The 27,002-nt window shown below is 35.4% G+C and overlaps 1 protein-coding gene across 1 annotated transcript in view; it reads right to left on the bottom strand.

Annotated features, from left to right (window-relative positions):
• The window catches only part of LOC117411592 (fibronectin type III domain-containing protein 4-like), a 55,904-nt gene that overhangs the window by 19,845 nt on the left and 9,057 nt on the right, over positions 1–27,002 (bottom strand). The window contains exons 2-3 of the mRNA XM_034019253.3: positions 17,049–17,164; positions 12,553–12,757 (exon numbers count right to left, since the gene is read on the bottom strand). Coding sequence (XP_033875144.1) covers positions 12,553–12,757; positions 17,049–17,164 — 321 coding nt within the window. The remainder of the gene's footprint in view (positions 1–12,552; positions 12,758–17,048; positions 17,165–27,002) is intronic.

Below are 27,002 nucleotides of genomic sequence, written 5' to 3'. Positions count from 1 at the left end.
TAGCCTGCAATGCTGTGCTGGAGATATCAAGATTGCTGAAAGGCTGACTCACTGCATTGTTTTTACCGTTTGTGTAAGGATATCTCAGATAGTTTCTCATCTGGATTTCTGGTATTTGGGGAAAAGGATTACTTTTAGATATGTTAATCAACCATTTATTTCAAGTATTTGTTTCCAATATATGTTCTCTGTTCAGCAGGGGGGATAATTTATCTGGCATTACTTGTATTTATTTATTTATTTTTTAATGCCCATTTTAATAAATTATACATTTTACATCATTTTAAGGAACGTTGGCTACTCATGCATGATTCTGACTGTCTGGGCTGATTAGTCTAAATCAGGGCTTTTCAGCTGCTGGGGGTAGTTCTAAGGGTCATGGAGGTACACAGGATGACCCAGAAATATAAAAATAAAAATGAAAGTAAAAGAAAATAATGACTGGTAATATCTGGCGATACTACCTATGGGGAGCTTTGCTCTGTGCTGTTCATGAACTTTGCAGTTTTCAACTCGTCGTATAATCTGTAAAGCACAATCTTTCTGGATTTTTTTAAGTATAAATTTTCCAGTAAACACAAATAATAATCACTAATATTCACTATACTCACACTTTGATGTTTTTTTGTTTTATTCAACAGCAATAGCAGCTGGTTGAATTTGTTTTTTAGTAAAAAATTGACACATTTCTTACTTGCAAAAGAAAAACGAATGAAGAAAACACAAAAGAGTTCAGAACGTGCAAAGCAACAAAGTTATAGAGTCCCTTTGGATCATTTCTATGCTGGCTTTAATAAACAGTTTATAAGTTAGTTATTATAGTTTTATCTTGAGGTTAATGTTTTTGATGTAAACATCTTAAATGGCACACATAATTATGCTGAGATGGGAAGTAAATGGTAACATGCAGACTATTTTACCCAGGAGTGAAATTCTGCCGGTACTCACCGGTACTCTGTACCAGGACTTATGTTGATGCGGGTACTGGGTTCGGGATTTATTTAATCTGCTTTTCATACAACGCGGATGCATTCCATCCATTCACACAGTCCACTAGCGCAACGTTTCTCAAATGCGCTTTCATTCAGCACAGTTCATGCTGCTTGCATTCTGTTTCCAAAAAATACTGCTTCTGTTTCATATAGGTGCTATTGGCCACCATTAACATCAGTATAATCACGCATGTTGATTGGCTGAGCTTTCATTCTGATCAGATTTCATTTTGGCATGAGTCACAAGCCCCTATTGTGCATTTTATACCATTTTTTATAAAATCATCCCTTTTTTAGGATATCTTGAAACAAAACTCGCTCTCTACAGCAGTTAAGGTTTCATTTAAGTGCTATATTACAGTAGATGACTGAGTGATATATGCAGAGGATACAATGCTTTCAGTATTTTCAGCTTCCTTGTTTATGGTGAATTGGTTATAATTGATCAGTTATTTTTTAAGGCTTATTTTGTATTCATAAATGTATCGTGTACTGATATGTAGATATTTTTTAAAGTATTTATTCATTGGAACTGAAATTGTCTCCATTTTGAAAATGTTTACACCTGGCTGTGCATATGAGTACCTGCACTTGTTTGTGAATTTCACCCCTGACCAAATATAAAGCGAATACATGTGTTTCTAAGAGATTCCCAAATACTGACTTTTGATTCTGTGCACCTAAAGACTTGTAATTCAAAGTTTTAAGAATTGCTAATTGGTATTCTGTCCTAAACCAGCAGTCTGTCAGTCCCTAACTGTTGTGATATAAATTATATATTAAATATATAATACTTCCCTATAATAATTAAATATAAAATACTTCCCTATAATACAAAATACAAATAAATATGGCTCCGGGTTAGGTTGCAGGTGATTGAGTGTTTTTGAAGTTATAGATGACAATACCGTAGTGCCATTTGTACATTTTTTTTTCATTATTTCATTATGGAGCTTTTTTATATTTAATAAAAAAATAAAAATAAAAAAAAACTCCCTACATTTTAGCCTATTGTTTCTACATATTCAAATCTCTCCTGCAAATAACCTGTATTTTGTTTCCTGTCTTTCTCAATAGTATTTGGGATTGACAGACAACTCAAAGAGCATCTGTCCATCAACTGTTTTAGATCACAAACAGCAGGTGATATTAATCATTCTGTTTTGAATTTAGTTTTAATGCTAGGGCAACTGAGGTGAAGTCTTGCCTGGAGCAGTGACTGATCTGGGATCATAAACCACTAGTTCCTGTCTCCCGGGTCTCATTTCACAGCTAGTCTCAAATCAGAAGTTGCAGTATTTCACTTGCATGGGATGTAGAGGATAATATAAGCTACAGGAAGGGGGAACTAATGAGGACATCAGAGTCAAAGGGGTAATAACAACAGTGGTGAAGTGGTAAAAGCAATAGAATTGAGACCCATTGAGCAGGCAGCTACAAAGGCCACACAATTACACAATTTACACTACAATGGGATCACCATTTAAGACTACAGGAGACTATAGGAGCATGGTGTTTTAAAAGCCTAGCTAGTACACCTTTAAATAATGAATACTGTTTTGTAAATGACTGCAGTGAAATTTCGCTATTAAGGTCATTTAAGAGACCAGCAAAATGTAACCTTAATATGGGGATGGCCTTACTACTACAGGTACATTGTAACAAATTAATACCGTAGAATTTTACAGTAAACTTTAGCCACATTTGGTAGTTCACAGTTTACAGCATTTAGATTTTATTAAAGAGGTAATTTAACACGGGTTTCGTTTGTTTGGGGCTGTTGATGGCGGCACTACATTGCTGTCAATAGGTGTAAATCAGGATTGTAGGTGGTCTTTTTACTTAAGTGGCCTAATGCAAGGTTTTGCTGTAACTGAATATAGACACAATAAAAAAGTCAACAATCTCTCCCTATTTACTGCTGTATATGACAGTATTTTCATCTTTGTCTTATTCATTAGGTTTGTTACAAAATCCCATAAAATATATAAAGCCACAGAAATCAAGAAGTATTTTTAAGTACCTGACCAAAAAAAAAGCAATCCACATTATAATGTAATAAAAGGTTTAAACCTCAATAGCTTGTGCAAATAAAACCTTTTAATTTAGCTCAGCACTTTTTCAACCTATAATAAAGCACCATCAAATATAAAATAACCCCCCCAAAATGTATTTACTAATAGTCTAAATTAAATAACAATGGCAATAAATACATTTTGTTTTGGTTTCCTTTATATTTTAAGTTACTTTATTTTAAACTTCACATTAATAATGGAAGGGAAACAGGGAATCAAATCATTGCAAAGTGCTTTAGTTAAACACAAACTGAAATCTTTTCTTCTCAGTAATTAATTATTTAGTGCATAGACAAAAATACGATGTTCGATGTATTTACTTGCATAGCTTACTGTATGTACTTTACTTTCTTCCTTTACACAACTAAAATATACATAGACTCAAACAAAAGTTTCCAGTGATATTCTTAAACTAAAGCACTGAAAGCATAGGGAAGCATGATTATGGTACAGATGAGTACAAACATGGTAAACTAGAGAATTCCTGTGCAAATTTACCATGGTAAACTTCCATATATAGAAACAAGCTTAGTTTTATGTATGGTATACATTTTGGGGGACCCTTAACTTTTAGATCTACATTTTGGTTTGTTTTCGCTGTGCCCAGGGTCAGTGCTACGTTTATCACAGCACATTCAGTTTATCTTGTTTGTATTTTATTTTCTGCTGTTTTCTTTTTTGTAATCCTCCTAAGGTCATGCCATTTTTTTTAATGTCAAGTGTCTGTCGCTTACAGTGTCCCAGTGAATTTATTTTGTTAGTTATTTCTTTCCATGTTTCTTTTCTTAATGTGTTTTGGCCATGCGTAGTGTTAAATAATATTTATTGATTTTGTTCTATTTCACTAACAGGTAAATTTCGTCTTTGTGGTAATTAGTTTTCCTTTTCTTTTGGCCAGTGCCATAGTTGCATCAAGGTCGGAGTCTGCAGAAGCCATAGCTCCATCCTATTATGTCTGAGTACTACTTCTTTCTGTTCACTATACCACTCAATTATCTGTGCATGTTATGTAATAATGTGTTGTTTTATTATAAAGCTGAATCTCTACTTTATATCTTTCAATAGAACAATTAGAAATTATAGAAATCACTTTCTTTGTATTTTTTCCTCATTTTTTTCAACTGCCCCAAATACTTGTGTCTGCAACTGTATATCTACAGTGTATAGCACATAATACTCTCAATTCAATATACAATCTGGGAACTATTGGAGGGAGGCACAATTTGATATTGGAATGGGATGTGATAGAGGCTTACAGACTGGTTGAATGAGGCAGATGGAAATGTGGTACAGTATTAGAAGGTGTCCCTTTCACAACAAATATTAAACTCAGTGTCATTCAAGGGAGTCTTTGTCATTTACTGTAACTCACTGGAGAACTACTGGTACTTTATGCACCAAAGCACACTGAAGCACATTGCTCACCTACTGCATTATGCTGATCATGGTTTGAGATGTCAAGGTGTTCTGGCACTGACAACTTCCAGCAAACACAAATAAAGAAGCTTACATCCCACAACTACCATATTTTTTGAGTGTAACTTGCATCCTTTTACAAATTTTATTTTTTACATTGAATTATTTCACCTGCAATCATTCTATGTTCAGCCTCTCACTGTAGGATTTACAGATTCCATGGGATAATTCCTGCCTCCTCCCCATCAGGATGTATGAATCCAGGTGCTGAACTCTAGTCTCCATGGTGATATGTTCTCTAAGAAAATAGAATTTACCTGCGGACTGGCTGACGGCCAGCTTTTACTTCTAGGTCTGATATTGCAAGCCAGGTTAGTCCTTGAAGCTCATTATCTGCAGTCCACAAAGCGGGAAACAGAATACTAAAATGATGTTCCATCCATCCGGCCGACAGTCTTTCACATTCCATAACACAAGAACCAAGTAGGCTATGGATGTCATTGTCACACAGGTAGACTATGTCATATACAATGAATGTGGGATTTTTTTTTACCTCTAGATCAAGGTCACAGAATACTCTTTTTGTTTTTTTTTTACGTTCTCACGATAGGAGTAGAACCGTTGGTCCGATTTGAATAATGGTTTGCTAGATTTAAAAAGTTAGGACAAACTTGGTTCCCATTGTATTTCATGAAAATACCTGAATCGCAAGTAGGTCAAAATTCCTCTGTTTTCGCCTTTCCCATACATACCTGTATGTTTACAGTTTACAGGCATTCAATTTCAAACAAAAATGTGCTCGCTATATTTTTCAGATACTGCCAAGCATGGTCTATAGCACTGACAAGCATACCTTTTTTTGAAACTGTTGCAGACTTTCTTTTTGCTTGAATTCTTTACTGTCTGTTCAGGAACAAATGTGGTCTCATAAGCATTCCCTAGGGCTGTATCAGAAAACTGTTCTTTACTTAAGTTCGGGTACCTCCTACATAAAAGCGAACACAGTTTGAGAACTGTTTTTAAAACAGGTAAAAGAATAAAAGTATGGGTAACTTTTAATTTTTTAATTAGGAGTTGAGTGAATGTTTGTGCTAAAGGTGCTAAAATGTATTAGTGCTAATTGTGCTGTTTGTTCAGTAACTTGTTCAGAGTGTGTTCATAAAGTTTATTCAAAGTAATCAGTCTGCATTCAGTTTGATTGCTACAATATGTCATTTAAACCGGAGACCAGTTGGTATTCCTGTTGGGCTCGCTGTATTACTGCTGACATTGACAGACAACATTCAGAGGGTGTGCACTAGAAGCAGGAAAAGGTCAAATATATAAAACAACAGTGTATATATGTATTTTTCAGGTTGAAGGAAATCTGTGATCCATTTATTAATATACAGATATACCTCTTACATCCCATAAAGAGACTCAGAGTGTGTGTGTGTGTGTGTGTGTGTGTGTGTGTGTGTGTGTGTGTGTGTGTGTGTGTGTGTGTGTGGTGGGGGGGGGGGGGGGGAGGAATAATAAAGTAATAAAAGATTATTTTTAATTGAAACTAAATGATTTGAGCACATTTTCTTTTATACCTTAGTCTACTTAGTACACAATTAACACAAAATTGATCATGGTGCCGCATTGACACGTTATGTTACTACACAGTACAATGCATATACTGCACACACGTTACAGAAATAAATCATTTTTAAATGTACATAGAAAATGTTACAGTGTGCATGTGGCAGCAAGTAAAACACACAGCCTACCTGACACTTTTGGTTTTTGCTGATATGAGTCATACTTTCTTTGCAAAAGCAGTTAAAGATTTAAAATTCTGAATTTGTATTATTGTAGTTCACATCTTGTGTTTCAAACCACTGGAGTCCATCACTATTTGAAAGCTTCTTGCTTTTTTTCCCAACCAATTGATTGCAGTTAGTTTAATCTCTGTACAGTATGAGTAGATATGCCCTCTTAATCGTGTACTTAATTGTAGCGATTTACTAGTATCTGTTCTTTCATTTATTTTTGGCTTTGGTGTCATTTTGTTCAGCGTGTCTCTGGATCACCCAATGCAAAGTTCCCTGTTATTGGGGGATATGCGTTGTGTCCGTCAGATCCGAATGTACGGTATAATGGTGTCTGTATTAGCAAGGGACTACTGTAGCCCACTTTACAATAATGAAACTAGACTAGAAATTTACAGGAAAAATCAACAGTCATCTTGAAGTGCTTTTGTGTTAAGTTAATTCATTATTTTCATATCTAACTTTTCTATATAGTATTTTAAATATGTGGGATCTGCTTTCTATATACAAAAAACATAATTAAAAGATATTAGTTTTTTTATTAATGATTATATATCATCATCTTCAGCCTTTTTCAGTCCACTGCTGGATGAAGGCTTCCCCTAGATTCTTCCACAAAAGTCTATTTGCTGAGCCCCTCATCCATGTTGCTCCAGCGTGTTTCCTAATTTCATCTTGCCATCTTCCTAGAAGTCTTCTTCTTGGTCACTTTATATCTCTTGGGATTCAGTCTAGTATCTCCTTGGTCCAGTGATGGTCTGTTCTTCTTGCTACATGTCCGGCCCACTGCCATTTCAGTTTTTTCGCTCTTATAATAACATTGCATACTTTTGTTTGTGCTCTTATCCATTCCTTCCTTTTCCTGTGTTTTCTTCTTATTCCCAGCATGCATCTTTCCATACTCTGTTGAGTCGTTTGTCATTTTTGAGTCATTTTTGCATTGAGGGTCCAGGTCTTGCATCCGTAAGTTAGCACTGGCAGCACCCATTGGTCGAAGACTCCTCTTGCTACATAAGGGTAGTTTCCCTTTCAGAACCATGCTTAATCTTCCAAAGGCACTCTTCTGTTGATTTTGCACATTTTGTTCTCCGTTACTGAAACTAACTGTCCTAAGTATATGTAGTTATTGACTTCTTCAAGCTTGATCCCATTGACTTCAATTGCCTGTGGAGTGGTATATTTTTCTCAATTCCTTGTTTTTTTCAGAGAACTTAATACAGATCTTGTGTAAACAGAGTCAAAGGCTTTTTCATAGTCTATTAATCCCAAGCAAAGTGGTAGTTCGTACTCTTTGCTGGTTTGAATCACTTGTCGTACAACTTGAAGAGTTAAATTTATCTTGAAGTCTGTTAGTGAGTATCTTGATAAAAATTTTGTAGATTATAGGAAATAAGCTAATAGGTCTGTAGTTCTTGAGGTCTTCTTTATATCCATTCTTATGTAAAAGTATTGATCCAGTTGTTTGACACTTTCTTTTGCTTAATACAATCTGTAAAAATACGCAACAGGATTTTTGTCACTTCTTCACACCTTCTTTCACAATACTCTACTACGTTATTCTTGATTCTCTTGTGGACAGTGAATCTAATGCCTCCTGTTCGTCCATCCGTAGTGCCTTGGTAGAAGAGAAGATGCCCACTCTTGAGTTCTAGTAGTCCTTCGTCTTTTTGCCATATTTAGCTTAGTCCTATGATGTCCCACTTGATTCTTCCAAGTTCTTCTTCCAACTCTTGAAGTCTTGCTTCACCTGAAAGAGATCTGCAGTTGTTTGTGGCCAGGGTCAGTGTTCTGTGGCAGCCTAAAATCGTAACCCATCCATCTATCCATCTATCCATCTATCCATCTATCCATCTATCCATCTATCCATCTATCCATCTATCTATCTATCTATCTACATAATGTACCTAATAATTGTGAGAGGTTTGTAACTTTTGACATTGAATAAAAATATTTAAACATGATCGCAAAATTAATTTAAAAATAAAACAGTAAATTTTGAGACTTTTCTAAAAGTCACCTCATGCTTTATATCGATGTAAGGACCTAAACATCTAGCATAAATTATCTAGTCATGCCCTCAGTATAATTCCCCTATGATGATACAAGATGAATGGCAAGTAGTTGGATATTTAGTATAATTTTGTTTAATAATTTTTTGTTTGTTATTGAAAAGTACATTATTTTCATGTCCAACCATGTTACATGTGGGGATGCTGTTCTCAGTACCAATACATACTCAGATGTTTGTAGCGTTCATATGCTGAAGTCAGAACATTTAAAATATTTAAAGTCTATGATTTCTAAAATTGATTCCTGTCTGCAATGTAGCCCTCTACTATACTGTACCAGCTACACTGTAAACAAAACCGAAATGGAAAATATAATAATAATAATAATAATAATAATAATAATAATTTTCTCAGTCGTGGTGCAATAATATATATATATATATATATATATATATATATATATATATATATATATATATATATATATATATATATATATATATATATATATACACAGTACTGTGCAAAAGTTTTAGGCAGGTGTGAAAAAAATGCTGTAAAGTAAGAATGCTTTCAAAAATAGACATGTTAATAGATTATATTTATCAATTAACTAAATGCAAAGTGAGTGAACAGAAGAAAAATCTAAATCAAATCCATATTTGGTGTGACCACCCTTTGCCTTCAAAACAGCATAAATTCTTCTAGGTACACTTGCACAAAGTCAGGGATTTTGTAGGCATATAGTCAGGTGTATGATTAAACAATTATACCAAACAGGTGCTAATGATCATCAATTCAATATGTGGGTTGAAACACAATCATTAACTGAAACAGAAACAGCTGTGTAGGAGGAATAAAACTGGGTGAGGAACAGCCAAACTCAGCTAACAAGGTGAGGTTGCTGAAGACAGTTTACTGTCAAAAGTTATACACCATGGCAAGACTGAGCACAGCAACAAGACACAAGGTAGTTTTACTGCATCAGCAAGGTCTCTCCCAGGCAGAAATTTCAAGGCAGACAGGGGTTTCCAGATGTGCTGTCCAAGCTCTTTTGAAGAAGCACAAAGAAACGGGCAACGTTGAGGACCGTAGACGCAGTGGTCGGCCAAGGAAACTTACTGCAGCAGATGAAAGTCACATCATGCTTACTTCCCTTCGCAATCGGAAGATGTCCAGCCGTGCCATCAGCTCAGAATTGGCAGAAAACAGTGGGACCCTGGTACACCCATCTACTGTCCGGAGAAGTCTGGTCAGAAGTGGCCTTCATGGAAGACTTGCGGCAAAAAAGCCATACCTCCAACGTGGAAACAAGGCCAAACGACTCAACTATGCACGAAAACACAGGAACTGGGGTGCAGAAAAAATGGCAGCAGGTGCTCTGGACTGATGAGTCAAAATTTGAAATATTTGGCTGTAGCAGAAGGCAGTTTGTTCGCCGAAGGGCTGGAGAGCGGTACACGAATGAGTGTCTGCAGGCAACAGTGAAGCATGGTGGAGGTTCCTTGCAAGTTTGGGGCTGCATTTCTGCAAATGGAGTTGGGGATTTGGTCAGAAGTAATGGTCTCCTCAATGCTGAGAAGTACAGATACTTATCCATCATGCAATACCATCAGGGAGGCATCTGATTGGCCCCAAATTTATTCTGCAGCATGACAACGACCCCAAACATACAGCGAAAGTCATTAAGAACTATCTTCAGCGTAAAGAAGAACAAGGAGTCCTGGAAGTGATGGTATGGCCCCCACAGAGCCCTGATCTCAACATCATCGAGTCTTTCTGGGATTACATGAAGAGAGAGAAGCAACTGAGGCTGCCTAAATCCACAGAAGAACTGTGGTTAGTTCTCCAAGATGTTTGGGCCAACCTACCTGCCGAGTTCCTTCAAAAACTGTGTGCAAGTGTACCTAGAAGAATTGATGCTGTTTTGAAGGCAAAGGGTGGTCACACCAAATATTGATTTGATGTAGATTTTTCTTCTGTTCACTCACTTTGCATTTTGTTAATTGATAAATATAAACTATTAACATGTCTATTTTTGAAAGCATTCTTACTTTACAGCATTTTTTCACATGTATTTATATATAATACATTTCACATACTGTGCGCTTATTACCCCCTGTACAGTATGTGCTTGCACTGGTTTTCATATGAGGCAATGACTGCAAATACTGGAATACATGATTCTAGTTTCAGTCTCTTCGGAGTCCTATGCAAAACAGTATGGCTTTTTTCTTTAATTGGTCAATTCAATCTAATTCTCCTGATTAAAAAAAAAACTCTACTGTATTTAAATTGGGGGGAAATTAATGAGATACAACATAGTCTGAATTCTAGGAATTTTTTTTTTATTCATTTACATAATTCCATTCAAATACCACTGGGACCCCACCCCTTGCTGTGACACACTTTCCAGAACTGACTGCTTGATAGGAAATGCCGGGATCTTAGAAAAACACAGAAAACAAGCCAATTTTGTTGATTTGTCATCAGATAAATGAGTTGGACATTGCGTGAGTAAGAGGACTTTCTGTAAATGTTGTTAACATTGATCTTCTACCCCCAAAGTTTATTTATTAAACATGACAGACATCCATGAGTGCAGAAACAGTAATAGATTACTTTTTTAAAATTAAAAACAGTAAGTTACAAAAAGGAACAACCAAAGCATTTGTCATATAATAGCTTAACAAGCTTAATCTAGTGCAGACGCTAGTATAAAATCTGAGACACACTTAATCTCCTTCAACAATTGGTGTGCCCTGCAGTTATTGCTTATTATGCAGTAGATGCATGAAAATATATTAAAGATAATAAATAATACCCACAACATAAACATCAGACAGTTATTTGTGTTAATTAATAATTAATCAAGAACCATAACTTGTTAGAACCAAAGTCACTGAATTTTATCTTGCTCTTAATTGTATTAATACTTATACTGTGATTCTTGAAATGTATTTTTGTTTACGACTGTGAGTCGCCCTGGATAAGGGCGTCTGCTAAGAAATAAATAATAAATAATAATAATAATAATAATAATAATATGTACAAATGCATTTAGTTGGTTTAAATTTCTTTCCATCATGTTTTCATATCACTTAAGCCATGTCACATTGTTTGCTTGTTTTTTTTTATTTTTTGTTTGTTTGTTTTACTCTTTAACTGTGTATTAGTGGAGCAACCTCCACCCACAATTGTACATGGTTTATTTGTATGAGATGGTTGTGATTATATGACTCTCCTCAGATCCTTACACATAATGCACCAACATTATGAACAAATTGCTCTTTCTGTTGAACTGCCTTCCTTTGGGGCCCCCCAAGAGCAGTATTTTTTCTTAAGATAGAATATAGTATACATTGCTCATTCCAATCACATATGACCCTTTGACTCCTAACATTGTCCAGAAAGGAGATTAGGAGTGTGACAGGAGAGTAAGAAGACACAGAAGACCAAGGGTTTTGGCCTGAAATGCCAGTTTGGCACAATTTTAGACACTATTAGAAGTGTTCCAGCTCAACTAGGTGATTTTCTTTGTTTTATCTTTTTCCTACTTTTGGTTTACAACAACAAAGGAATGTTTTTTTTCTCTTTAACCAACAAAAAGAACAGGAAATAATAACTGTGAAAAACACTATAAAACAAAGGTAAATGTGGCTTGGTTTAAACACGGTAACCGCCCCACACAATAAATATTGCTATTTCCCTCACTATACTTTTATCTTAAAAAACTATCTTAAAAAACTAAGCTTTTTGCTATAACCTTAACAATAAGGTCAGTTTTAATTTTCTCACCATGGCCAGAGTCACCTACTCCATGCAACAAAATGGCCCCCAAATATGTTTATAGCCTCAAACTTTTTATATCCTCCCACCTGATCATTGAATTCCCCACCTTTCCTACTGAAATCATGCAATTTCCGGAATGTACAATTAATCATTTACCCAATTAACCAATTACCAATTAATCTGAACACATTTATTTTTAACCTGTTACTTGCCAGCTTTTATCAGCTCCCTGCAGTCCTTTCTCAGGTTCTCAACAGCAGGCAGGCTTTGTTCCTGGTCCACTTTGTTTACCATGCAATAACCACTGCCTGCCCTACTGTTACAATGAGTTACACTATTCTCATTGTAGTTGTAGGTGCAAACCTCATCATTGTCGTTGTTCCAAACAGCTTAACCGCTGCACAGAAATACAGTATACCCATCCCACCAACCTTCCTGCTACTGTGTTTGAGAAAGTTGTAAGAAACATTACCTTGGTTTGAGCTGTTGGATGGGAAGCGGTCAGTTTCTTTCAGGGTTCGAAAATGAATCCGCTTGCTGGCTTGACTCTCCCCATACAGCCCGATAGACTGGACCTGGATGATGTAATCTGCATCTTCATCCAGATCCCAGAGGACACAGGCACGATTTGTTGTGTTGACTTCCCTGATGAACCTTTGCATCTGTCCATCTTGCCTCTACAAATTAATTTATAAATTACATTAACTGGTAAAGATGCATATATGTAGGCTTGGTTGAAATGCATTTTCTTATGGTGACATCTAGGTTTGTACATATTTTAGTATGTATGATTGTAGGCTGTAAATAAATATGTTTGAAGTGCCATTTGTGTTTGTAGTTGTTAGTTATTATAGATGTATACCATATGTGTAACATTTGATTATATATTTATTAAGCTTTTAAAATTACGATAGAACTCCCTAACAAGGACATATTACAAATCAGCAATCACCTGTAAGGGAGCTTTATTGTAATAGTATGCCATTTTCTTTGCCAAGATTTCATTAATAAAATCTACAGTAGAGGTCAGTTGTCATATAATGTATGTACCCAGAGTTCAGAAAGGCTACAGTTGCATTGATAATGTCTTGGTAGTAACATTACACTGGGTGCAAATAACGGTATATCATTTTAGCAATACAACAAACATTCCGTAAGGTTACAAGTGAATAAATCTCATTCATAAACACAAGTATAGAAAAGGCTAAAATATTTTCATAACTACAAATATTGAATTGTCTAGGTAGTCCAGATGTTACAGGATGCATCACAAATCACCTGAATGTTTAGTGAATGTTGGAACCTTTCCTGTTCACATAAGCATGGTGCTGCGGTGATTTGAATGCAATGTGTGTGCAATCAAAGGCCCCCATTACTCTGGGAAATCCAGCAATGTCATAAAACTCCCTTTTAATATTTTGCTGCTGCTCCTGATTAAGTGGAATACTAATATAATCGTTAACCCTCTTTATCAAGTCACTCGTGACCCAGAGACTTAGAAGGACAATGCTGCCAAGCCAACACCTGCATATGTTGTGGTATGACACGGCCCCTTTTTGTAGGCAATTCAAGGTCCTCCCGCAGTCTGCCCTAAACAGATGCAGTAGAATTTTTAGATCGTCATTTGGTAAATCTAAGAAATGAACCCTGGTCCTGTATACCCTCTCTCTGTATTATCGGCGTCGCAGCCGGGCTCTGTCAATCACAGGCTCGCTCTCAAGCTCTAAAATTAAATTTGCTGCTACTGCTGCTGCAACACTGCCACTCCCAGAAAATCCATGCTGTAGTTTGTTTATTCCATTTTTTCTTAACACCAAAGAACCTAAATACTGTTCCAAGGTGGTTATATACGTTTTCGTCAATTAAAACTTCAATTAAAACTTTTCCAAGTGACAATTAACTCCTTATAAATGTTCACAATTCACATGGATTTCCTTTTAAAATCCCCATGCAAACAAGAGAAATAGTCACAAGAAGCACTGCTCGTTAAGATATTAACATTATTTAGGAAATCAACATAATTTCAGTAATCACATTAGCACAATTATTTAATAATGAAATAGGCATAATGACTGCTTGAAAATGCCAAAGTCAATTTTACACACCAATTTGTTCATTAGCACTGGAGTTATCAATTATGAACTCCATTCGTCCATTATATTTCTTCCAGATTTTTCTAGTGAAATTCACTTCACCATCCCCTCCCCCCCCCCCCCCCCCCTCCAGCATGTATAGTACCTTTTCTTGTTTGATTTTATTGATGTTTGGTCAATGTAACTGCTTGTTAATTTGTCAGATTTTTTAATGTTACTGCAACTGAGCCATTTTATATGTTACTCATTATAGGTACTTTAGTTATCAAAATTGTGAAGGCCTGTTGTATTTGTGTTTATACTGTAAGATGTTTGTATACTGATAAGGTACTGTACCTTTTCTTTACAGTATAATATCTACACCATAGGATCACCATGGTACAGTCCGAGTTATGGCGCGATTCGACACAGTATTGGTGATAATCCCTTTGGGAATCACTATAGCAACTACTGTATACTTTCTGGTATGCTGTAAAGGTTATACTACATGTGCAACTTTTACTGGTGACACTACAGTATACTGTATTACTTATTTGAAACAAAAACACATTGGAAATGTGAAAAAACACCAAGTTATCAAAAGTGCCCAGCCATTTAAAGTGGTGATATCAAAAACACGTTTCAATAAACCATTGGGGCAACCTTGCCCAGCACAAAGCAAATAGGCACAACTGTAAAACAGATGGGGGCCAAGGTTGCCCCAATTGTTTCTAATAACTTGGCTTGTGTTTTTGATGCAAGTTCGATCCACTTTTATTGTGCCTGAAAAACACAAGCCAAGTTAGTAGAAACAATTGAGGCAACCTATTGAGTATTTATTTTCATTTCATTCAGTATTAAATGGCAGTGTTTATATCTGATAGTGATAAATAAATAAATATCAAGATAGATAAAGAAAGAAATGTGTATGTATTGATTTATGTATTCATTTATTTCAATATTTATTAATGTATTTATTTATTTATGTTTTACTTTTACCAAATATATAGGCTATCCTTCAGCATAACTAATTCTCAGAATGAATGTTCCTTTTTGTCCAGTGGGAACCACAAATAGTGTTACTCTCATCAACCAGTATTGAGAGGAAACTGTACTTCCTTGCACCAATAGGGACTACAATTAGCATTACACTGACAGGAAACCAACATTTTTCAGAGATCAGGATTCAGAATATCAGAATGATGAGATGACTCGAAAAAAAAAAAAATCCAAAAAAATCTCCAAAATATAAAAGCTCATCTTTCAAAATACTGCTTGTTTTCTCAACTGATCGTGTAGCACTGATGACAGTAACACAACATGCTTTCAAACTGAAAGCTGTTGTTTCATCAAATCCCACACATGCTAGACCTTTTTTATATTTATATTATATAAAAAATGATATTTTTGGCAGGCAAATGTTCAATTTTAAAACAAAAATAAATAATTTAATATAAATGATATAGACATCACAATAAGGATGTCCCCTAGTATATTTCCATGTTGACAAAACAAGTTAATTGCCATTAAACTCGGAGGTCCTGTAATATACATATGCATGGATAAATGAAGAAAAAGAAGAATAAGGACATTTTTACCTTACTTTGGCGACTTATTTATCTTACTGTATGACAGGTATTGACTTTGTTCTATATTTCACCTAAGAGTGTTGGGAACTACAAATTAAAAGTGCAATGGTGCTTTTGGCTGATTTACTTTTGCTGCGCCAATACCCTGAAAACACGTAAACTATCCTTGCTGTATAGAGAGTCTGACAGTTCTTGCTGATAACTTGGTGTGAGGAACTACCGTTCCTCTCAATGAGAGCTATTTTTCTCTATTAAAATGTCCCTTCTGAAAATCAGGCTCATAATGTCATAATAAATTGAGAAATGCAGAATTCATATATTTCCTATTGAATGACCTGAAGCCGTATCTGAACCAGTTGAAACTCAAAAATTTCACGAGGCACTCTATTATAAACTCTATCTTGACCTTCTAAGTCTAATTGCAATAAAGATGTAAGAAAGTATTCTTTCTTGGGTTCTTGAAATATCTTTCTGTTCCATGTATAAATGTGAAGCAGTCTCCTAATGCCATCTTTACTGGTCTTGCAACCTCAATAATCAGGTTTGTAGTCTACTCTGTGCAGTTCATTTCCCCATGGAAACTGATACCAACACCACTAAATTTGTTAGTTAGAAAAATAATTTAAAACGCTGACTTGAGCAACCTGTAGAATTGAACCTTTCAAAATACTATGCCAGTCACGCTTTTAGAAATTATTTGCACAAGATACCTTGCCCATCTGAAGCACAGATAGGTTAATTTTGTTTCCATGATGTGGTGGGTCAAGTGGCAATCTAACCAGGATCCCCAGACTCTTCTTACTCTAACCACACTGTCTCCTACAATAGTGTAAGTCTGGGAGGCTTAAATAGTTTAAAGGAAGCTTTTAGTGTACATAAACATTTTAAGGGAAGTTTTAAAATGTATACTGATATACCATTATTTTATTTACTGTTTTTTTTGTATTCATTTTTTCTAATTAGTTTTACCAATACTTATTAACTGCATTTTATTGATTAATATACAGAGTGTCCCATAGGTCAGGTATCATAGGCATATTTTTAATATTGGTTGTCCCTCTGTTTCTTTCAGGTGTTAAATATATTTAATACATAAGGAATACAAAAAATCAGATAATTGTGAGGCGTGATGAAGATTTAATTTAATAGATAACTTCCTTATCGGCATAATATATTATATTGCCTCTGATGCCTGACTTACAGGAAACCTTGTATACTCACAAGTGTACCTTTGTTTAACTATAGTTTATACTTAAATATACTGTACTGTAACAGCAAAGGAAATGAGCTGTTCCAACAGGGCTTACCTGCTGAGAGATGGTGTAGCCGATGATGATGTCTCCCTCTGGAACATCCCAGGATACGGTGGCAGCATTAGCTTTTAGCTGGGTGACAGTAATGTTGACAGGAGCTGGTGGCCTATCTGTAGTGGGAAAGATGTGATGAGATACATTACCAGAGTTAAGTTCATCCTGTCACCCTATGCATTGCTCAAGAACCTCGACTTTTTGCTGAGCCCACTTTAATGACTAGACATAAAAAATATATATTGGCGCCGTCTACTCTACTTGGATTTGAAAAATAAACCGTAGCAAGGTAGATTTGGCGGACTGTCAATCAAAACACAAATACGCAAATCACAGCTGACATGTTGTCAATCTGGAGGCAGGACGCAGAGCAAGCTCTCTGGCAATAGATCGATGTTAAAGTCATGTGATTACTCTGCTGGGAGAGGTCTACTTCACAGTCTTGGGCCCTGTAAATTCTAGCGCCACCAGCACTGACCTGACATACCCATCCATCACACAGTCACTGATGAGTCAGTGGCAATCCTTTTAATACATCAACTGAACATCATCTTATTTAAAACTTTAGACACTTTAAGGAAGCAAAATTTCTCAATAAAAACTCCTGCTTTCTTCTTTTTTATAACATTTTTATTTATTATACAAACTACAGGAAAATCACCAGCTTATTTTAAAATACCCTCTATTTAGACTTGTGATTTTGTATCTATAATGTAATTACTGTTTAACCTCAAGTACGATTGGACTGAGACAACAGAATGGTAATATCGAGATCCTGAGATAAATTATCTTGTGATCCTGACATAACAAAGTGTTTTTTGTTTTTTTTTCCCGATGGCCTCAATGAGTCATTGTAGAACAGACAGCTACAGTACATCACATCATTACTTCCGTTTTCCTGGGATAATTTAGTTTATCTTGTGTTCTCGACAAAACGACAAAATAACTTGTACTGTTGAGATCCTGGGATACATTATCTTGGAATCCTGACTGGCAACTTCTCGCTCAACTGGCCTTTTCTCGCTGGCCTCAACGTGTCACCATACTACTCCATATGCAATTACAATACAAAAATCCCCCCTATTCACCATATTTCTTACCAGTAACCTTAACATTATGCAAAAATTATAATTAAAAATGCAGCAAGCCAACATTCAGAGATATTTCAAAAACCATTGATAGAGAAATCTGATCCATCATTTATGATGTAGGCTTATTTTAACAAGCCAGACATCCAGCTTAAACTGTGACAAAGTCAGTGAATAATTAAACATTAAATATCAAAAGATTAAATACTTATTGGAGAATAATTGAAAATCGTGCTTTAACCTACATCCTTTCTGTGTCTGTAACCACTCTAAGCATCGACTGTATGAAAAACGAAAGCTGTTTTAAACTGCGGCTTTAACCATCCATGTCTACTGTATTTCTCATTTTAGTTCCTTTTTGGGATTTCGTTGCCACTTGGATTGGAAGTTTTGTGGCAGTGAATCAGAGACTTGGAAGTGCCCTATTTGTAGGTGCCATATTTGTTTTTGCTGAGCCAGTAGTATTTTGGGCAGCTATTATTTGTGACTGAGCACATAAATGGGGTATAATGGATTTAGACCTGTTTCAATATGCCAGTGAAGCCTTTCAAGAAAAACAGTGCTCATTCTAGTGCACATTTACTGTGGTTTATTAATACACAACCTTGTTTTATTATAATGTGTAAACCTCATATATGTATTCAAATTGTGTATAAATAACACTTGAAATGTATTTGCTTGTATTATAACACTTGAAATGTATTTGCTTACGATTGTAAGTCGCCCTGGATAAGGGCGTCTGCTAATAAATAAATAAATAATAATAATAATAATAATAATAATAATAATAATAATAATAATAATAATAATAATAATAATAATAATAATAAATATTTTACAATTTGCTAACGTCCTGGGTCATGCTTGTAAAGTTTGTAATCCATTGTAGTTCAGTCAGTATAGTTTATGGAAAGACACAAAAAAGCTATAAATAACAACTAAAAAAACTACAATGCAGCTGTGTTATTACTCTGTACGCCTTGCTCTGCTGTTGGATCTTCATTCCTAAGCCTTGATCAGCAAGAATATTATCTCTGAAGAATCATCCTTCTCGATTTGGATTACCAGTGAGACCAGGCTTTTTCTTTTTTTTCCCCCCAGTTATTTTTGGGATTAAAAATATATTTTTGGGGGACTGGATATTTCAGGATGTTTAAACAAAGACTGATTTATGCAGTATTTTGATTTTCGGGACTATTATTCTTCTTCTTCTTCTTCTTCTTCTTCTTCTTCTTCTTCTTCTTCTTCTTCTTCTTCTTCTTCTTCTTCTTCTTCTTCTTCTTATTATTATTGTTGTTGTTGTTGTTCTTTTCACAATTGACTCATCTGCTAGTAATCTGTTATTTTTTTACTGGTTTTGTGTTTCAAAGCATATACATGTTTTTGTTACTTTTCTCATTCTTTTCATTCCGAGCATTTGCAAATATTGTGTAAATATATCTTTTGAGTTTGATACATTTTCCCGTTTCATGTTTGATATTAAGCATTTCTTTTTTCAGTGAGGCGTATATTGTATCTCTCTGTTCTTCTCTTATTTAGAAATAATAGTTGAGAATGTATTTGATTTAAAGAGCTGTTTGTTATAAATTGATAGTCAATAGTTTCTAGAATGGTGTATGCATTGTTGATTTAAATCTGTATAGTTGGTTATTTTAAATATTGAATACATTTGTTGAACAAAGCAGTATATTTTAGTAGTTGTACTTACGGTTGTATATTATACAGTTGTATTATATGTATGTTTTATTGTAAATTATCTTAATAATTCCTATTGTATATCTACATGTACATACTCTATATTCTATATAAATTCATAGACCCTACTAACCCATTACTAAGGTGCTCCCAAGTTTTGATGACACGATCTGTGCTTTCACCCCACTTGTTACAGCTGAACAAGAAATGACCTAGCCCTCTGGTAATGATAAGTCACAATCTCCTTGGAAACTAGGAGATCAGTGTCAAATACTGGAAAAAATATATGGAACTGTTTTTAATAAGGATTTTTGAGTTTTTGACATATTGAGTAAAAAAAGGCTGGTATTATATTTGAAACAAAATGGTGTCAGAACAGTTTGTTTTGTATAATCATTCATTACAAATAGACATAAGATAAAGACATCATATACTGTAAAACCAGAGAAAGCTTTTTGTTGTCTGACATTGCTTTTAGAAGCTCTGCAGCCTAAGTGATAGGCCTAAGGTAATGTCTCACTTTACAGAATGTTTAAAATGCACCTAATTTCCTTTGGGAGAATTATCTGTTTCATATTTTGAAATAGAGATTGAATCCTGCCTCTGAAAGAAGCAGTATGTAAAAATGTAAGTGTGACATACAAACGGACAGATGTCTCTATTTACCTCCATATGTTGATACTCGTTCTAAAGAATGTATTTTTCAAGTTTCATTATAACTCGATACAGTATTCAGTTTTTATAGTTTTTAGAGTGACAGATAACCTCTGTTTATCTCCATATTCTGATACTACTATTCTTAACTATATTGTAGGATGTTAAAGTATTTTGTAGTTGTTAGTTTTAAATTTTTTCATGAATAATATATAAAAGAGGGGAGTCTAAAGTTGATTTTAAGAAAGTCAATAACAAAATTATTAGCAATTTAGTTAATGCTGAACTGGCTATAGCCTGGGGTTATTACACCTTACCGTTGAGAGTTCATCTGCTTAGGATCCTAAATCTAAAGCAATTTGAAGATTCAATATACCGTCTACCGTAAGGGCAGCCTCCTTTAACCCTAATTTAGTCCTGCTGATGTTTTCCTCCAGGGGTGATTTATTGACCCACTTATTAACATTTCTTAATACAATAAAAAGAGTGGTAGTATGAAGATCTGACAATCTAAAGATTATTAAAATAAACCCCTATGTGTGGTAACAATTGAATGCTGCTCTGTTATATTAAAGCATTCTAAAAAGGTATTTGAAGTTTCACGGAGTTGAAGTTAAATTAAATGCACATGAAATACCATGTTCAAATCTGTTCATGCCACATTAAAAATATTGTGATATCAGCATTACTTTGCCTTTCCAAGTCATGCCTACCGATTACATTTAGTTTTTTCAAAAGTATTTAGCATTGCCTGCGACGTAGCCTATTTTTTTATTATTTGTTTATTTAGCAGGTGTCTTTATTCAAGGCAACGTACAGAGACTAGGGTGTGTGAACTGTACATAAGCTGCAGAGTCACTTACAACAACATCTCACCTTAAAGATGAAGCATAAGGAGGTTAATTGATTTGCTCAAGGTCACACAGTGAGTCAGTGAGTGAGCTGGGATTTGAACCAGGGACCTTCTATTTACAAGCCCTTTTCTTTAACCACTGGACCACACAGACTCCACTATTTTTCACCACAATCTTTTCTCAGCCTGTTTGTGTCCCTCACATGCCTTCATAGTAAACTGCAGGAGAGATCAAGTTACACAAATTATTTCAGAAATAATAGTTTAATGCTAGACATGTTAGGCACTTGAGTTTAATTTGTCTTTAATAATACAAAATAAGTGTCATCTGTCATATTTTTTAGATAGCACGTTACACTTAGATAGCACGTTGCATTTTCACAGTATAAAATCCAGGAAATGAACACTAAGAGCATTGTGCTATTTTGAAGACTGTCTCCCTCACTTCTAGTCTTTCTGCAACTGTTAAATACACACAGGATTCAGACACAACCAACCACAGGTTCCCTGATACATTATGCTTTTCCAATGGGTTTCAAGATATAATATCATTTTTGGGTTTACTTGAAATTATTAGAGCTCCACCACCCCAAGCTGGCTTTCTCACACACCAAGAAAGTTTTGTTGTGTGATATACTATTACATGAATATGGCTGTGTTATAAAATAATAACTGTAATCAATTGAATTACACTGTTTCTGCCTCACACTCACATTCTGCCAGACAAACAGGTAATCTATAGCTGTAGTAGACCATTCTATTCCTGTGTTTCCATTAATATAATGCACACAAAGGTAGATTAGGGGAACAGTTAATAGCATGACATGACCCATAGTCCACAGATTGATGCATCCAGAGAATTACACTGCAGCATTAATTGGGAAATTTCTCTTGGGACAGGTAAGAAATTCATTCTTATTACTATTGATGGAAGTAAAATGCATTTGTGTTTATGTGTATGTGTGGGCTAGACTATGATCTACTGATTTCTAGTCAACAGTACTATTTACTTTAATCTTTAACTCTTTGCACTCGCCATCAGACTTACTTTTTAAACAACATAAATATCAAAATACCACCAATTCAATACAATGTAAAAGAAACCTAATTGGTTGATGACAAATAACAACAGTAAGCATATTTTCTCCACAATCATAGCCCCATTCACAAAATAATAGGGACCCTGGGGAACCAGCATTCGAAGCTCTCCTCTGGGTCTGCGAGAAACCCCAGCAAACCCAAGTAGCGGGGGCAATTTTGTATTGCGCTTCCACGAAGGCTGCTACACACCAGAGGCGATACCTTCACAGCAACATGACCATACACACCTGAAGCGACACAGACACAATGCAACAAATTTGAAAACTAACAGATCTATTACACTACTACACATTTCTATAGACAAAACTATGATCAAGACTGGTAAATATTGAACAACGTGATGTGGAAATTATGAGCGTCTTCTCTGACGGTATTTCAACATATATGACAATAAATCATACATACCAGACTTATACAGTTCTTTCAAAATGGACTCCCATATATTATAATAAAGTATTTTTTCCCTCCATATTTAATATTTTTTCAAGGTCTTTTCCAGTTGATGAATTAAAAAATGCTCTTGATTTTCAAAGTACAGTACCTATTACTTAGGGCAGCAGTGTGGAGTAGTGGTTAGGGCTCTGGACACTTGACCGGAGGGTCATGGGTTCAGTCCCAGGTGGGGGACACTGCTGCTGCACCCTTGAGCAAGGTACTTTACCTAGATTGCTCCAGTAAAAACCCAACTGTATAAATGGGTAATTGCATGTAAAAAAATAATAATAATGATAATGTGATATCTGTATAATGTGAAGTAGTGTATAATGTGATATATTGTAACAATTGTAAGTCACCCTGGATAAGGGCATCTGCTAAGAAATAAATAATAATAATTATTACCTCTTGAGTTTATTAAAGCCCAATACATCCACTGGAGGGAATATATTTAGGAAGCAGCTTTTAATAAGCAAACAATTCTCAGTTTTAATTATTGCTATTAAAATTAGTTTGTATTATTATAATTTAATCCAACATCCTTAATCATCTGGCTGTAACATTTAGGAACAACATAAACATTCTGCTTTGTGTTAAAGAAGCACTTATTTATTTTCTTATGTATTTAATTATTTAAATGCTTTCATGACAGGGAGTACCTGGTGAAGTCAGGCAAGAGATTCAGAGCATTCCATCTCTATAATTATACATTTGATGCCCAAAAAAGCTGAGAATGTAAGTCCTTTTAGAAAAAAAGTCTCTGTTCCACAATGGCTGCAAATGCCTGGTCACATGATGTGATCCACATGACCTACAGTATTTAAACTGTGTTAGAGCTGCATGCAGCAAAAACACCATAATATTAGTAAATGTCACATTTTTTAATTTGTTTCCATTTTTCGTTAGGTGTATGGAAAACTACAAAGCGGTATGTCATTCAGTATGTTAACGTAACATTATTCACCAGGTTTCATTTGACTTTATGAAGCAACATTTGTTAATTCTACAGGGCGATGCAAAACTTTTGGCCAGAGCTGTACATGTCATTACTGTATTATAGCTTTAGTTAAAAAGGCAACCTGTAGAGCACCCATGGTTTCTGTGGGGTGTATACCTGCAGATCTTCTTGGCTCTCCCAGCAGGTATCACTGCTGTTTGGTGAATACTAGGCTGTGCATTATTATTATTATTATTATTATTATTATTATTATTATTATTATTATTATTATTTATTAGCAGATGCCCTTATCCAGGGTGACTTACAACTGTTACAAGTTATCACAGTACAAAGTATCGCATTATAAAATATCACATTACAAGTTATCACATTATACAATATCATATTACAGAGTATCATAATACAGGTAAGAGCAGTTATGAAAGTACAATTTACTTTTACAATTTACATAATTTAAGTAAGAGCAAAATAAAGAATACAGTACATTATAAGAGTGAGTTTGAGTAAATGCAGTTAAAACTTATAGTAAACATTTGCTTATATAAGTAAAGTCCAGTAAGAACATGTAGTATGATAAATGGATGAGAATGATTTCCCAATGACAGCAAATACAAAAAAACATGAGTACGGTTACCTATAAGTGTAAAGTCAGATACAAGATACAGATATATTTATGAGCAGTAGAGCAGAGGTAGGAAGGCCAGCCAGGAGGGAGTTGCAGTAGTTGAGGTGGAACAGTACCAGGGCCTGAACTAGGAGCTGCTGGGAGTAATCGGTGAGGAAGGGGCGAATTCTGTATATGTTGCTGAGGAAGAAGCGACAGGAGCATGCCAGAGTCAAGATGTGCTGAGAGTAGGAGAGGGAGGGGTCAAGGGTGACACCAAGGTTCTTAGTGGATGAGGAGGGAGAGAGGGTGGTGGATTCAAGGGGAATAGAGATAGAGAGATCAGCGGTGGGGGAGGATGAGGGAGGGAAGAAAAGCAGGTCTGATTTGGAGAGGTTGAGTTTGAGATGATGCGAGTGCATCCAGGAGGAGATGGCTGAGAGACAGTTAGAGATACAGGAGGAAATGTCAGAGTCAGAGGTGGGAAAGGAGAAGAAGATCTGGGCATCATCAGCATAGAAGTGATGCGAGAATCCATGGGAGATGAGGGGACCCAGGGAGCGGGTGTAGAAAGAAAACAGGAGGGGTCCCAGGACTGAGCCTTGGGGAACACCTGTCGAAAGAGAACAAGAAGCAGAGGGTGAGCCATGCCAGAACAGCCAGTACATGCGCTCAGAGAGGTAGGAGGAGAACCAGGCAAGAGCAGTGCCAGAGAGTCCTAGGTCAGCAAGGGAGGACAGGAGAATAGAGTGCTCAACTGTGTCAAAGGCAGCAGAGAGGTCGAGGAGAATTAGGACAGAGGAGAGGGAGGTGGCACGAGCAGAGAGAAAACTGAGAGAAAAGCAGTTTCAGTGGAGTGTGCCGGGCGAAAGCAAAATTGGAGGGGATCAAGCAGGAAATGTGTTGACAGGAAAGCTGGGAGCTGGCAGTTGAAGGTTTTAGAGAGGAACGGGAGGAGGGAGACAGGTGAGTGTAGAAGAGAAGGAAGCGAGGAGCGAACGATAGAGATCAAGCGAGGCAGCAGGGAATATTGGTTTTCTTCCACTTCTTTTCAGCAGTGCGCTGTTTGGTATGAGCCGAGTGAAGCACAGAAGAGAGCCAGGGCTGGGGAGGGGACAACTTGCTCACGTTACAACCTCAACTGGCAATCATTCACTTTAAAAATTAAATATTATATGCTTACAGAGCGATTGGTCTGTCACTGCTAGCCTTCCTGCAGTGCTGTTACAGTGTTAATACATAATGCATAACTTGTCTTTCTCTCTCTTTGCAAACAGGCCTTTTGATGTATCTGCAATAATGTATGGCTCTAACAATAGCAACACATTGAAAGTCTGGTGCTTAACCCATCAGTGAGGATCAATTCTGAGCCTAGAGCAAACACATCTTACTGGAACCTGACTGCTTAGAGGTCATTCTGCTTTGAAATACAGGCTTCGGATTCTCAGTTGCAGATTATAACATTGGACCGCTCACAACAAATCCACTTCCTAACAGTAACAGAAATTAAAAGAATTAAAAGCTCCAGTGGCTTCAATTAATATATATGTTTTATCTTTCCTTTTTCTAAGGAACCTACATTTAAAATAGTATAACCTCTAGTCACAGAAATTAAGTAATTTATGTTTAAATGTTTAAATCTTTAGTAACGAATTTTACATTTAGATCTATGAACCCCCAGAACTGACAAGCAGTCAATAAATATTATGACTTTAACAGTCCTAGTTAATGAAAGCCTGTGTGACACAATACAGAGGTTCACAACAGTTTGATTTGAAAGGAAATCAGTTTAGGAATTAAAATGGGATGTCTTCATTTATTAGTTAAGAATATCATTACACTGATCTATCATTATCTTTAAATATACAAATACTAGGAGGACAGTAATTTTTTGTGACATTAGCATTTATTGAGAATGGCAGAAATCGATATTAAAATGGCTTTATTGGTCTGTTGTGAGAGTCAGAAACAGTGTTGGTTATTTTATAATTAATATGGCTTGTGTTTATTATCAGACTATTTTATTTCCACTTGTAGTGTATACATGTTTTTGTATTCCTATTGGTTTATGAATCTATTGGAGAATACCTTAAACACAATACTTTCTTATAATACAAATTTGACTAACTGAATACATAGCAAAAATACATCTTGAAACAAGCACTCATTTGTTTTAGTTAAAAAGTCTATTTTACTAAATCTTTTATGGTAATAAAACAAATCCATTGTATTATGAATGCAAAAATTGGATTTATATTTTGTGATCAAAGACAGAGATGAGGTTGGAGCCTAAACTGAAGTGAGCTGTAGCTAAATGTTTCTTCGGATTCTTATGAATTCCCTGTTCACCTGATTGTGCATTACTTACTTTAAGGACAGCAAGAACTTCATTTTAAAGACTAATAACATGTGTCTCTTTCTGTAAAAACAGAACAAAACAAAACAAAAAAAAAACAATAGAGGCAAAGATGTGTTTTTTTAAGTGTTTGCCAAATTTGTTGATACTATTGAGTACTGGAAAATGATTGGGTCCTATATATTATAACCATAAAACCTACTTTGTATG

Source organism: Acipenser ruthenus, chromosome 6, assembly GCF_902713425.1.
Source record: "Acipenser ruthenus chromosome 6, fAciRut3.2 maternal haplotype, whole genome shotgun sequence".
In the NCBI taxonomy this organism is placed as follows: Eukaryota; Metazoa; Chordata; class Actinopteri; order Acipenseriformes; family Acipenseridae; genus Acipenser; species Acipenser ruthenus.
The sequence above is the reverse complement of the archived record's forward strand: the minus strand, read 5'-3'. Positions and strand labels throughout refer to the sequence as shown.